The 15616-nt window shown below is 43.3% G+C and overlaps 1 protein-coding gene across 1 annotated transcript in view; it reads left to right on the top strand.

Annotated features, from left to right (window-relative positions):
• Positions 1–5091: 5091 nt before the first annotated feature.
• SMIM13 (small integral membrane protein 13) overlaps positions 5092–15616 on the top strand; it is a 28630-nt gene continuing 18105 nt past the window's right edge. The window contains exon 1 of the mRNA XM_077886337.1: positions 5092–5249. Within this exon, the coding sequence (XP_077742463.1) occupies positions 5174–5249 (76 nt within the window). The 5' untranslated portion in view covers positions 5092–5173. The remainder of the gene's footprint in view (positions 5250–15616) is intronic.

Genomic DNA, 15616 nt, shown 5'->3' with positions numbered 1-15616 from the left:
ATTTTTAGAGAGATGAGTTAATTCAACCAAGTCAGATTTCATACCCAGGGTCTAATCACAGAATAGGAGTTCTCAGCTGCCATATTATACCTCTGTTCCAATTTCATTAGAACTGAAAGGAATTGTTTATTTTTCATAGAATCTCAAGGACCCCGGCCTTCCCCTGTATATACTCACAACATGCGTTTTAATGAATTCAAGACTTTGCTCATGTCTTTTCCCATATATTCCACTTTTCCTACGAACTTGCCCAATGCCACCCTCACTCTTACGGTCCAACAAAATTTTCTTCTAAATCAGACTGATCTGGGTTTGAATGTCAGTTCTACCCATTACCTACTCCCAAATTTTTAGATTTCCTGAGCCTTGATCCCATCCATAAAATTCCTGTTATAGGTACAATAATATTCAATAGAGTCACTTACATACATGTCTGGCTTCCTCTGCTGGACTCTAGATCTTCCACTTTTTAAAAACTATAACCTACAGTAAGGATATATTTTGCACTGTAATTCAATTCACACACACACACACCCATATACATAGATAACTAAAACAAATTTCATGAAGAGCGCTTGCCCTTGTAGCACTTGTAATACACAGTGACATCTATTTCATTTAATTCTTTTTTTTAAGGTACTGATCATGACTTATTAAATTGATTTCATGAAGCTCAGAAGGGTCATATTGAAAAAGGCTGAGCCAGTTTGAGTTCTTGTCTGTAAAGGAGCATATTTTCTCTCTTTTGTATTGCTACTGGCAAGCACAGTGCCTGGCACAAAGCGGTATTTGGTAAACACTTACCTTAGGACTAGGGTTTCCTTGAGGGCAGGAGTCTTAACTTAGTTACTTTGTATCCCTCCCACATTTAGCATAATTCTTCCCACAATACTTAAGAGTTCAAATGACTAAAATTCAGAACTACTGCCAAGCTTTAGAGTTCAAATATTTGGATCACTCAAAATCCGACATTGCACCTACTATGTAGTAATACGTAAGTGCTGAATCCATGGCCCCTTCCCTTAATTATTTTAAAAGCAGTATAGGATTGCTAAAAGGGAACAATGAATAATGTTGCCCAATTAAAAAAAAAGAGTGAGACATATGGAGGCCAAATGTCACCACCTTTATGAATAAAAAAGACTAGGTCAGAGAACATATAATAATGTGAGAGCCGGTCAGGCCTGCTAATTAAACCCTGAGTTGAGGCAATGTTGAATTAGAGTGGCTCTCCCTACAGGGAAAGCCTGCACAGACAAGAGGCTTAAGGCAGCTCACGCCCAACAGGAATGTGGGAGGAGACAAGCTCAGCAAACCCACATTATTCTTCCTAAATGCACCAATTAGATAAGTCACTCCTTCCCAGAACAGGGACATAGGGAATAAAAGAGCACAGAGAGACCAGACATGTTACCAATTGAGCTTCCTCCCTTATGCAAGGAAAGAACAGGGGAGGGAGGATTAAGTGTTCTCTTCTGAGAATCAGAAGATGTATATGTGAAATGTTAATATATATGTATGCATGAAATAGTAACATCATAAAACAAACCAAGGAATATCATAAGATAGGTACCTAATGAATTTCTAAATATAGTTTGCACTAATGCTGACTGTTCATCAAAACCTACAGGATATTAAACAGTTACAGTTAATATCCCCCTGCCCACCTTTCACATGCCTAGTATGAAACTTGAGAACCTGCTTTTAAAGCTTCCAATAGGGGATCCCTGGGTGGCGCAGCGGTTTGGCGCCTGCCTTTGGCCCAGGACCCGGGATCCAGTCCCACGTAGGGCTCCCGGTGCATGGAGCCTGCTTCTCCCTCTGCCTGTGTCTCTGCCTCTCTCTCTCTCTCTCTCTGTGTGACTATCATAAATAAAAAAAATAATAAATAAAGCTTCCAATATACAGGTACAGCTGAGAACCACTGGCTTAGAGGAGCTAGATAGACAAGTGTTTGGGAAAGCTGGAGGTCTTATTGAGAAGGAAATTGGACAGACACTGAAGGATTAGCAGGCTCAAGGTTAGAAAGGAGGGGGTGGAGAACAGTAAGTAGAAGGACTCCAGAAATAACCATGGCCCAAGAGTAACTTTAAGACCTTATCTTTGAAAATCCTTTTACATTTATCCTTGAAAACACGATGTATGCTAATATAACAAATGATAAGACATATGGGAACATGGTTTAGTGGAAAAGCCCTTGGACTTTTGAGAATTAAAAGACTTTGGTGGTTGCTTGTGGGATTTCACCACAGTCACCACATCCTTGACCTGGGCAGTTAAGGATCGTTTGTAAAGACAGAAGTTCATAAAGCATTCTAGGGAGATGATTGCACTGTCTTCCCCATTTCAAGATAAGACACAGCCATTCACCTAGAAGCTTAGGTTACAAACCTGAGAGTCATTTTTGATTTCTTTTCCTCACCTGTTTTCACATCTAGTCTTTCAGCTGATCCTGATATGCTTCCTCTTCCAAAACATATCCTAAATCTTGTCACTTTTCACTATTCCATTGATTACTACCCTAACCCAATATTCCCCCTCCTAGATTACCCCAGAGGTTTTTTTGTTTTTTATTTTTATTGAAGTTCGATTTGCCAAAATAGAGTATAACACCCAGTGCTCATCCCATCAAGTGCTCTTCTCAGTGCCTCCCCACAGTTTTGGATTCAATAGGTCTGGGGTAGATCCTGAGAATTTTCATTTCCAACAAGTTCCCAGGTGATCCTAATACTACAGGTCCAGAGACCATTTGCCGAGAATCACTGCTTTAGAAAGATGGTTAACCATGGGTGCACGTTAGAATCACTTGGGAGTTTTTATTTATTTTTTTAAAGGATTTTATTTATTTATTCATGAGAGACAGAGAGAGAGAAAGAGGTAGAGACACAGACAGAGGGAGAAGCAGGCTCCATGAAGGGAGCCCGACATGGGACTCCATCCCCCGGCTCCAGGATCATGCCCTGGGCTGAAGGTGGCGCTAAACTGCTCAGCCACCTGGGCTGCCCCATTTGGGAGTTTTTAAAAAGTACCATGCTTGGGATTGACCTCTAGAGGTTGAGTCATTTGGTCTGACCCTTTGCAATTTTTAAATCTCCCTAGGTGATTTGAAATGTTGAGAAATACTGCCAAGGCCTAAAGGAATGGCTGTTTGCTCCTTGTGCTTTTGAATTAGCTGCTCCTGGTTACCTAGTACACTCTTTAGGTATTTTCATGGCTGGATCCTCAGGTCTCAGATTAAATGTCACTCAGATAGGCCTTCTCTGATCTCCCCCCAATCTAAAATAACACCCCTATCTTTATCACACTGTCCAGCTTGCTTTCATTATAGGAATTAGTGGTTGGAGGTTTCCCTATTTATGCTTGTCGTCTGTATCTTCCAATATAAGCATCTTGAGCATAAACACCTTTGTCTCGTTCACTGCTATATCCCCAGCGGTATCCCCTGGCATCTATTATCTATTCAATACATGGGAATAGGAGAGAGGATAAAAAGCTTTAAAATAAATTCTCCCAGTAGTTGTGGTATTTTCAATTATTCAGTTGGGGCTTAATAAAATGTGTCTTATTTATGCAACAGGATTGATTTTTTGGGGATCAATATACCATTAAGTTTGCCAGATTCATTCATAGGAATTCTGTATTAAATCTTCTGCAAAGTCATTATCCTTTATTGCATTTTCATATGCAGGATTAGTTCATGATACTGCCACTTATGGAATACAATCTGCAGTGGGACAGCTGAGTTATGACCAAGATACATTTGTAAAAACGAGAGATTTCTGCTCAGATTTTGCAGACAGAACAGAGGAAAGGAATTTGTAGGAGAATAGAGAGGCACTGGGACGTCTGGGCGGCTCAGCGGTTGAGCAGCTGCCTTTTGGCTCAGGGCATGATCGAGGTTGAGGGATCGAGGCCCACCTGGGGATAGAGGGTACTAACGGAAGGGCTATTTATGGTACCTTCTAAAAAGTGGGTGCACATGATTTATCCTGTCTTCCGGGGGCACATCTTTAACGAATGTACCTAACCTGGTAGTATTGAAGAGTTTGGGTGGCAGGTAGAGCTCGAGCACTTGGGGTTATCAAGTGGTCTTGTTTCGCAGTGACCTGTCCAAGCCAGGGCGGCAAAATCTTCAGCTCTGGGTCACGTGTCGCTTGGTTCCAAGGAGTCCCTGGATTGCGTCCACGACTCAGGTGAAATAAGGGCTAAGCAGAAGCACTTAAGTCACTCAAGGACCCTTTCTGGAATACAGTACTCAGGAAAACCTAGACCAACACTCGGGGGTGGCTGGATTGGAGAGGGAGGTTCCGCGCCTCCAGCTCTTGGCTTTGGCACGGGCGTGGGTATTTCCTCAAAAGCCCAAGCAAGCATCCAACGTGCATCCCCATCCACAGGGCGAGCTTCACACGCAGCCAGTTTTGCAGGCAGCTGCCTCCCCTTCCTTCCCTCTCCGCGCTCCGCCGACGCTGGAACACAACGACTTCCACGTGCGGGACGATGGTTGCAATCACTCCGGCGCTTTCGCAGCGCGCAGCAGAGGCGCGGACCACGCGAGTTCCGAGAATCCGTCCGCCGAGGTTGGGGCTCGAGGGGGCGAGCGAGCGAGCGAGGGAGGGTGAAGCCCAGCGGCCGAGCCGGCGGTGCATTGTGGGAGTCGTAGTTCCCGCGACGCGGCCCCCAACAGCCTCCACTGGGCTCCGCACTCCATCTCCCAGGCGGCCCCGCGCCGCGGAGGAGGAGAGCGGTGGGCGTGCTCGAGCGGGGCTGCTGCTGGGGGAGGGGACTGGGGCCGAGCGCTGCTGCGGGAGCCGGGAGCCGGGAGCCGGGAGCCGGGAGGCGTCAGCCGCGGGTCCTGCGCGCCGAGGGGAGCCCCCTCCCCGCTGCCCCGAGGGCGGACGGCGACCTGGGCGGTGCGGCCGCCGCGCGTGCCCGCGCTCGCCCCCTCTGTCCCGTGCACGGGCGCGCGGCGTCCGCCATGGAAGCGCAGCCGGCCTCCGCCGGGGTCTCGGGCTCCCGGGGGCGATGACCGGGTAGGGGCGCCCACGCCGCGCGCGCCCCGCGGGCCCGGGAGCCAAGGAGGGGCCGCCCCGCCCGGCTCCGCCCCGCCCCGCCCCCCGGGGGCGCTCGAGCCCGGCCCGCGCCGCCGCCCGCCGCCCGCCGTCCTCCGCCCAAGATGTGGCACAACGTGGGGCTGACCCTGGTGGTGGTCGTGGCCACGCTGCTGGTCGTGCTGCTGCTGATGGTGTGCGGTGAGTGCGCGGCCCCGGGCGCCGTGACCCTCCGCCGGCCGCCCCGCCCCGCCCCGCCGGGAGGACGGAGCCGGGAGCCGGGAGCCGCGCCCCGGGGGGCGGGGGGCGCGGGGCGGGAGCCGGGCCCGGCGGCCCGACCGCGGGTAGACCAGGTAGAGACTCTGCTGCTCGGGCTCCAGCGCCCGGACTTTAACCTTGGCCTGTATTCGAAGGTGAAGGGGTTGGTCCCCCCTTTTCCTTCTGCAGGGGGTTCCGACCCCGATGAACCCCGAGCCGTCTCCCTCCCTCGAATCAGGCGATACTAGGGGCAGAGCTGGGGTCCGGAGCGCTGGCAGGTCGGGGAGGCTTGAACCACCTTGCGGCGGAGCTGTGGGGGCTGAGCCGAACCCGAGAAACACCTGCCGTGCCAGCCTTCCAGGGTCGGGCACCCCAGCTCTCAAGTCTGGTAATGAGGGTGCTGTTTTGTTTGCTGTGATTTTTTGTTTGTGTGTTTGCTTTCTTGGGATCAGAGGATGTAAAACTTTCTTCTCAGGGTAATATTAGCGCAATTTTCAGGTCTCGATTTCTTTACATAACTGTAAACTGATAACTGCGGGTCTCTTCGCAGAGTGGCCGAGCAGTTGTGATGATTTTTTTTTTTTTTTGGTGGGGGGAAGTATTGAAAACCGGGTGCCCGTGAGTTTTAATTTTCCGTAATTCCAATGTACCGAAGGGTGGGTTTAGGTCGATGACAGTCATGGGCCAGACATAAAAATACATGCTCTAATAGGGCTTATTCATTCCGTGATGAATGTACTAAATGCGCACTATCAGCTGTGTTTGGAGAAGATGCGCGTGCACTTCTGCAAATGCATACATATGGATTTGTATTTACCTGTGTATTGTGTTGCATATTCATATTTACGTACTTGTATCTATATTTTTGTTTGTCTTCTTGTGGCGGGAAGGAACCAGAGTTAACAGCCTTGCTTTTGTGATGGTAAAACAATTGAAAAGCCTTTCTCGGTTTCCTGCTTGTGACGTCCGGATTTGGGGCTGATTGTAGATGCTTAAGATTCTAGAAGGAAAGACCAGATCTTTGTGATTTGTTTGCACGTGAGGAAGGAGGAAAGCAAGGCTTTCTTTTCTGATCTGAAGATGCAAGCTGCCGGGAGGTGGGGATGTGTGCGACAGGTAGAGACCATACAAAACCTTGCATAGAGTATTTGCCGAACTTGCCTCTGGGGCAGCAAAATTCCCAATTGCTACTTATATCATATTTGTTCTCAGCTCCCAATAGCTAGTTAACTTTGATTGTACTCATTTTTCTAAAAATGTCGTGCCTTTGTTTTCAGAAAATATTGTGGAATGCGAGGTGAGGTGTGATAAGCAAAAGAACATCTTATTTTGATTGGAATGGTCCAGCACGAAGAGCTTTATGAAGAAGTCACTGAAGCACTGTTTTGTTGGGAGAGCTAATGATGGAGTGGTTTCATGTTTTGACTAGGATGGGCCTGGGGCTTGTGGGGGGTGAGGGAAGGACCCAGCTAGACTTGAGGCTCTTGGGCGTTGTATTAGTTTGCAAGGATGCCATAATAAAACCCAGAGACATTAAACAACAGAAATTTATCTTCTCACACTTCTGGAGGCTAAAAGCCCAAGATCAAGGTGTTAGCACAGTTGATTTCCTCGGAGGCCTCTCCCCTTGGCTTGTAGATGCCACCTTCTCCCCGTGTCCTCACGTGGTCTTTCCTCTCTGTACCTGTTCCCTAATCTTTTCTAGTAAGAATGCCAGTCATATTGGATTAGGGCCTCACCCTTATGAGTTTTTTTAACCTTAATTAAAATGTAGTAACTCTAAAAGCCCTATCCAAATACAGTCACGTCGGAGATTAGAAACCTGTGACACGGATCTGCCCCGAGAAACTCATAGCCTGCTTTATTTTAGAACTGATTGGCTCTTTCTTTCGCACAGCGAATGCCCATTTTCAAATTTCGGGTTCCTGGGGCGGTTTTCTTTCTCTCGTGTGTGCTGGTTTTGTGTCCCTTCTTGCCTCTCATCCATGCTGAAATGTTTTCCACTGTCCCCATTCACTGAAATGGCCCTCATCAAGGTCAGTAGCAAACGGCCTCCGTATTACCAAGTCCATGGTTGCTTAGTCCTAATTGTATTTTACGTCTCCTACTCATTCTATACCGGTGAGCCTTGCTTCCATAAAGTAATTCTCTTGGCTTTTGTACACTGTACATTCGTACTGTCCTTCCTACCATAGTGCCTAATTGTTTGTCTTTTCCTGGATTCTCATCCCTTAGACTTTATATATATATATATATTTTAATTTTTATTTACTTATTTGAGAGAGAACAGGGAGAAGGGCAGAGGGAGAGGGAGAGAGAGAATCTCAAGTGGACTTCGAGGTGAGTGAGGAACCCAGCATGGGGCATGATCCCATGATCATGAGGTCATGACCTGAGCGGAAACCAAGAGTTGGAAGCTTAACCAACTGAGCCACCCAGGCAGGCACCCACCCCCGCCCTAGAATTTCTTATTAAAACGTTTTTGGATCGCAGTCTATGGTAGGAAATACATTATTCCCAGTACATTCATGGGTATTTAAATTACATATATCAATTTATTGATGATATGTCTAGTTAGCTAGCTATCATCTTTCTGTTTCTGAGATAAAAATATTATGGACTAGTACTTGCTCTTACTCCATGAGATAAATGCTATTTTCTCTTATGTTTCTGAGATATAATGGTATTTTCTTTCTGTCTGTTCTCTCCTTATGATACCTTACTCCAGTCCTAGAGATTGAAATATTAACTGTAACCAATGACTCAAATTGACATCTCCAGCTCTCACTTTTCTCCTGCCCCCAAGGCTCATGCATCAAACGTTTTTTTCTTGATAGCCCCACTTAGAGATCTAAAAAACATCTCAGACTTAATACATCTGAAGCAGAATTCTCTATTTCTGTCACCTGTTTTCTGCCCTGCTCCCTTCCTGTCTCAGATTTTGCCAGCAGCTAAGGATGTGGGTGTCATCTTTGATTTTGCCCTTTCCTTTCATCCCGTCCCCTTGTTCTTGCAAATACCAGCTCTATCTGGAAGTTTCATTTTATCTCTTTAAGAAATCTGAACTAGGTTCTCCCTGTCTGTGATCACTGGCACTGTCCTCAGCTTGCATTGATTTCTTAACTAGTGTTTTTTGCCCCCTTCTCTCCCCTAATTTCTTTATAATCCACTTTTCGCATACTAGCCTGACTCTTGTATTAAGATTGTGTTTTCTCAAGTGTTTTTAACAAAAGAAAGTTCCAAAAGTTAGTAGTACTAAAGACATAAGGTAGTTCCCTTCAGCTCCTAGTAATTTATTTCCATATTTGTAAATAATTTTATACCTAGTTCTTGATTTTGCAACTTATAAACCTTGGTGGAGTCCCTACTTCTTCCCCTGCACGCCATTAGTAAATGGTAACTTTTGATTCATTTGAGAGGCAAGATTTATATTTTGCATTTCTTTTTTTTTAGAGGATGGGGGAAGGGCAGAGGGAAAGCGAGAATCTTAAGCAGGTTCCACAATCAGTGCAGAGCCCCACCCGCGGCTTGACCCTGAGATCATGACCTGAGCTGAAATCAAGAGTCAGGCACCCCAAGATTTATATTTTAACTGTGTAAATAGTCCCTGCTTGTCAAATAGTAATGTGACTACACTTCCTTTCTTATGTGGTTCTTCATTTCTCTTAAAGTTAACAGTTGTGTTTTTAATTTACCTAGTATTACTTTTTTGTATGTGCAAGTTATTACCCTCTAGCCCCATTCCCTTACCCAATCCCAGAGCTCTCCTTTCTTCTCAGTCTGCCCTTCACTTTCTCTGCTGTAGACCCTGTTTTCTGGATCTCATGTTATCATCTTGCTCAGTTTATGGTGTTGAAGTCTTGAGGTTTTTTTTTTTTTTTTTTAAGATTTTATTTACTTATTTGACAGTGCACACAAGCAGGGGGAGCAGGAGGGGGAGAAGCAGGCTCTCCGCTGAGCATGGAGCCTGAGGTGGGGCTCTATCTCAGGACCCTGTGATCATTACCTGAGCTGAAGGCAGACGCTTAACTGACTGAGGCACCCAGGTGCCCCAGTAATCTTGTTACGCAAGAGCACATTTTCTGGTAGCTTTCTGAGAGAGAATGCATGGAAGATCATTTTTTGAGCTAATGCCTGCCTGAAAATATTTTTCATTGGTGTTCAAAATGTTCAAATTGATATCAAGTGTCTAGAAAAATCTTCTACGTTTATAGTTGGTTGATAATTTGAATAAATTTCAGGTGGTAGATAATTTTCATCCATTAAAAATGATTACTTCATTGATGTCTAGCTTCCTAGGCCTAATTTTAAGAACTCTAATGCCTTCTGTTTCTTTGTCCTTGTAAGTAACTTGATTTTTCTTCCTAGATGCTTTCTGGTAGTTTTTTCTATCATTGTTATTCTGAAATGTCATAATGATATGCCTTGGTATATTTCTCTTCCTTCCATTTTTCTGGGTCCTTTCAATTAAAAAAAGACTTCTGTTAGTTGGATGTTGGACTTCATAGCTAATTCTCTGGTATTACATGTTTATATCCTTTTTTTTTTTTTTTTTTTAAATTATTTCTCCTCTCCTTTTTGGCCAGTGTTTTGGGTTTTATCTTCTATCTCTTACGTTTTCATTTATCTGGTTTTAAATTTCAGAACGTCCTTGTTTTCTCATTGCTTTGCCAGTACCTGTTCTTCTTTATGTAATATCTTTTCACTATAACCATACTAGTTATACAGTTGACCCTTGAACAACATAGGGGTTGGAATGTCAACCCCTGCTCATTGAAAATCTGGATAACTTTTGATTCCTTAAAAACTTAACTACTGGGATCCCTGGGTGGCTCAATGGTTTAGCGGATGCCTTCTGCCCAGGGCATGATCCCGGAGTTAACGGGATCGAGTCCCACATCAGGCTCCCTGCATGGAGCCTGCTTCTTCCTCCTCTGCCTGTATCTCAGCCTCTCTCTGTCTCTCATGAATAAATAAATAAAAATCTTTGAAAAACAAACAAAAAACGTAACTATTAATAATCTCTGGTAGACTAGAAGCCTTATTGAGAACATAATTAACACATATTTTGTATATGTACTATATACTGTTTTTGCAATAAGGTGAAAAAATGTTATTAAAATCATAAGGAGGAGAAAATACATAATACTGTATGATATCTATTGAAAAAATTCTGTGTATAAATGGACCCACACAGTTCAAACTTCTGTTGTTCAAGGGTCAACTGTAGTTTTTAATAAAGTGTTTTTCTTCTCCCTGTATTGCCTTTATTTCTTCCATGTATTTTCTTTCAGGTTGTTTGCTTTGGACTCTTTATGACTGAAGATTTTTACAAATGTCCAGTGCTCTGTTCTGAATTTATATTTAAGGGTGAGGAAGTAAAGGATGGTAATAAATTCTCAGTGTCAGTCCTGACATCAAGTTTGCTTCTTCCCTCGGAGAATCCCCAGTTGTTGATATCTAGAGGTCTCTTCTCTGTGGGTGTTCCATCTTTTCAGAGGAGAACCTTCTCATTTTCTGCTTGGATGTTAAGACTTGGCTGCCTGCATGACAGTTTTGTAGATAGACTTTCAGCAAATTCTTTTTTTCTTCCCTCCTCAACTCTTCTTCCTGCCCCAAATCCTGATCTTTTCCATAGTTTCCTGTTGAATTTTGGCTCCAATTGCTGTCCCTCTGTCCTGCCATCCAGATTTTCATTTCCTTTGCTCTGCTAGAACATTTACCACTCTTTTAAAAAAGATTAAAAAATAAATCTTTGAGTGGCTTCCCATTTCCCTTGAAATACAGTCGAGATCCCTTACTGTGGCTACAAGGATCTGTGTGATACAGCCCTTCCCGCTTCTCCATTCATCTCTCCCTTCTCCTCCCCACTACTCATCATTCTGCCAACAGGCCAACCTTGTACTCTCCCCAGGGCCTTTGCCCTCAGTCTTCCTCTGGCTTTTCACTTGACTGGTTCTTCTTCATTCAGGTTTCACATTGGGTTTCACATGCCCTGTCCACTTAGGGTAACTTATTGACTTTTTCTTTATTTCACTGACCCTTGGTTTTCTGAGCATTTAGCCCTTTCTGAAATGAGCTATTTTGTGTTTGTTTTCCCCCAATAAGAACATAAGCTCTGTGAAGACAGGAATGTTGTTTGACTAGTTCACTGCTCTATTTTTGGATGTTAGAGTAGTGCCTGGCATGTAGCAGGCCCTCATATATTTGAAGAAAGAAAGATTTTTCAGTACAAATTATTACTACATCTGTATCTTTGGGGTAAATACCTACTAGTGGAATTCTGGGTTATAGGGTTGCTCTATTTTCAACGTTTTGAGGAACCACCATACTTTTCCAGAGTGGCTGCATCAGTGTGAGAGGGTTCCCCTTTCTCTGCATCCACACCAACATCTGTCATTTCCTGACTTTTTGATTTTAGCCATTCTGACTGGTGTGAGGTGATATCTCATTGTGGTTTTGATTTGCATTTCCCTGATGCTGGAATGATGTGGAACATTTTTTCATGTGTCTGTTGGCCATTATATGTCTTCTTTGGAGAAGTGTCTGTTCATGTCTTTTGCCCGTTTCTTTTGAGAAGTTCTTTATAGAGTTTGGATGCTAGCCTTTTATATAAGACACTTGCAAATATCTTCTCTCATTCTCTTGCTTGTCTTTTGGTTTTGTTGACTGTTGCTTTGCTCTGCAGAAGCTTTTTATCTTGATGAAGTCCCAGTAGTTCATTTTTGCTTTTGTTTCCCTTGCCTTTGGAGACGTTTCTAACAAGAAGTTGCTTTGGCTGAAGTCACAGAGGTTGTTCCCTATGTTCTCTAGGATTTTGATGGATTCTTGTCTCACACGTAGGTCTTCCATTTTTAAGTCTACTTTTGTGTATGGTGTAAAAAAAATGGTCTAGTTTTATTCTTCATGTGACTCCAATTTTTCTAGCACCATTTGTTGAAAAGACTGTCTTTTTTCCATTGGATATTCTTTCCTGCTTTGTCAAAGATTAGTTGACCATAGAGTTGAGGGTCTGTTTCTGGGTTCTCTATTCTGTTCCATTGATCTCTGTTTGTTTTTGTGTCAGTACCATACTGTCTTGGTAATTACAGCTTTGTAATAGAGCTTCAAGTCTGGTGGTGACGCCACCAGCTTTGCTTTTCTTTTTCAACATTCCTTTGGCTATTTGGGGTCTTTTCTGGCTCCATATAAGTTTTAGGATTATTTGTTTCAACTCTGTAAAAAAAAATTGATGGTATTTTGATAGAGATTGCATTCAGTGTATAGTTACTCTAGGTAGCATAGACATTTTAACAATATTTGTTCTTCCAGTCCATGAGCATGGAACGTTTTTCCATTTCTTTGTGTCTTCCTCAATTTCTTTTTTGAATATTCTGGAGTTTTCTGAGTACAGATCCCTTTACCTCTTTGGTTAGATTTACTCCAATATCTTATGGTTTTTTGCAATTGTAAAGGGGATCGATCCCTTAGTTTCTCTTTTTTTCTGTCTCATTATTAGTGTATAGGAGTGCAATTGATTTCTGTATGTTGATTTTATGTTCTGGCACTTTGCTGAACTCCTGTATGAGTTCTAGCAATTTTGGGGTGGAGTCTTGTGGGTTTTCCACCTAGAGTATCGTGTCATCTGTGAAGAATTTGACTTATGTTCCGATTCAGATGCCTTTTATTTCTTTTTTTGTTGTCTGATTGCTGAAGCTAGGACTTCTAGTACCACATTGAACAATAGTGGTGACAGTTGACATCCCTCCTGTGTTCCTGCTTTAGGGGAAAAGCTCTCAGTTTTTCTCCATTGAGAATGATATTCGCTGTGGGTTTTTCATATATGTCCTTTGTGGTATAATTACCTTTCTTATATTTATTTTTTATTTTATTATTTTTTAAGATTTTATTTATTTATTCATGACAGAAAGAGAGAGAGAAAGGCAGAGACACAGGCAGAGGGAGAAGCAGGCTCCATGTGGGGAGCCTGACGTGGGTCTCGATCCAGGGTCTCCAGGATCACGCCCTGGGCCGAAGGCAGGTGCTAAACCACCGAGCCACCCAGGGATCCCTTACCTTTCTTTTAAACACAAAGTTTTTCTTTGCCTATGCCTCCAAGAGCAGTCATGAAGCACTGAGTTCGTCTCAGTGAGATAATACTGTATTTGATCCTTGTCTTTGGTCTCTGCAGAAAAGTTCCCCTAACCCTTAGAATTTACTGAGTAGTAATAGTAGCATCTTTTGTTATGTGTAGCAAGCCTTGGACCATGCCTGAATTTATGCTTAGGAAGTGGGCTCAGGGAGGGGCCCTGAGGTGGTTGGAGGGCAGAGGCTGGTCACTAAAAATTCTAAACAGAATTAGAGGATGGGGAATTTCAGCTCCATCTCTGAACTCCATGGAGGAAGGGAGGCTGGAGATGGGATTATAAACATTCCTAAACAACAGTATAATGAGCATATCTAGGACCACATTCTTGATCTTGGAGCCTTCTCCCTGTCTTTGTCACTCTTATTCCAGTTGTCATTGAGGCCTCCCTGACCTCTCTGTAAGACAGTAGCCTCCCATACACCTGCCCCTTTTCCCCTTACAATGCTTTATTTTTGCCTAGACTTCCTTATGGGGCCGATAATGTTCCAATGAGAATGGTATTTGGAACCCCGTAGGTGCTCCGTGAATAATGAATGGACTTTTAGTTCTTGAAGAATTGGCTAAGATGAGATTAGAGATGCAGGCAGGAAGCATCCAGATAGTGGCATTTTATGTGCACCTCCTGCAGAATTTATGCTTTCTGATAGGCAATGGGGAGCTAAGAGTTTTTAGCAGGAATTTTATAGTCTGTGCTAGATAAAGTGAGGAGTGGGAGGCTAGGAGGGAGGAAACCAGGTAGGTTAGTGTTAATGGGTTGATGAGAGTTTGAAATAAGGAGGCAACAGTGTTGGGGCTGGGAGTGGTGTTGGCCTGATTGTAGCATGACCCAAACGACGGTGATGGCACTATGCCCTGCCTGTCTTTAGGTCATAGGAGTATATCAGTGTGGGCCTACACGAGGAGAAGGAAGTAGTTTGGCTTGATGTACACATTTTCCTTTCTCCAGGGGTTGGCTTGGCTGTCCTCCCTAGTTCAACCTGATTTAACAGACCATAGACAGACTGAAATTTGCAGGCTTTCTCTTGTGCCCAGTCCTGGGTTCCTGCTGTGCCAAGCAAGGTCAGGGAGTTAGTGAACAGAGTTGGACTCTGGCTGAGCTAGCTTTAAAGACTACTGGCACTGTCACATTATTAGCTGTGTGACTTGAGCAGTGCACACAACCTCTAATTTTAGCCAGTAGACAAATGTGAATAATAGAATCCGAGATTACTGAGAACCTGTATATTTCTGCTTATCCATCTCACGTTGAGGTACAAGTGAATAAATATAAATTAATGTGTGGAAAATAATTTTTCAAAGATTAAATCTGGTCTTAGAAAGGGGTACCTAAAAAAGGAGGGGTGCGTCTGGGTGGCTCAGTTGGGTAAGCATCTGGCTTCGGTTCAGGTCATGATCTTGGGGTTCTGGAACCTAGCTCCTTGTCCAGCTCCGTGCTCAGTGGGGAGTCTGCTTCTCATTCTCTCTCTCAAATAAATAAAAATCTTAAAAAAAAAAAAATCGGGTCTTAAAAATATAAACTTTTCCTAGTTTAAAATGGGTAATAAACATTTCAAAGATAATGAGAGGCTAAGGTAAAAGGTGTTGCTCACAGAAAAATGTGAAGAGAAAGTACAAAATTTGATGAGTTTTAGCAAATGTATGCAGAGGTGTGACCACCACCATATTCAAGATACAGAACATTTTGATCACTCCAAAAGTTTCCCTCATGTCCTTTTAGTCAGTCTTCAAGCCCCTGGCAACAGTTGCACTGCTTTCCAGAACTGTAATTTTGCCTTTTCTAGAATGTAATGTAAATGGAACCATGCAGCATTGGTTTTGTATTTGACTTTTTTCATTTAGTATAATGATTTTGAAATCCATCTGTGTTGTTGTAGCAGTGATTCATTTTTTTTAAAATTGATGGATAATATTCCATTGGATGGATATACCATAGTTTAATTAACTTTCTTATTGGTAGAGGTTAGGGTTTCCAGTTTTGGGTTATTACAAGTATTACTGCTATTATTAGCATGCATTTACAAGTTTTAGGGGGATATATGTTTTTATTTTTCGTGGGTAATTTTATAAGAAACTACCAAACATTGTCCATTGCCAACAGCTATGTTGTCAAGTGTCTGTTTAAATATTTTGCCCATTTAAGAAATTGCATTATCTTTTAGTTATCGAGTTGTAACAATTCTTA

This window comes from Canis aureus, chromosome 37, assembly GCF_053574225.1.
Source record: "Canis aureus isolate CA01 chromosome 37, VMU_Caureus_v.1.0, whole genome shotgun sequence".
Classification (NCBI taxonomy): domain Eukaryota; kingdom Metazoa; phylum Chordata; class Mammalia; order Carnivora; family Canidae; genus Canis; species Canis aureus.
Note: the sequence above shows the minus strand (reverse complement) of the source record. Positions and strands in the feature narration are given on the sequence as shown.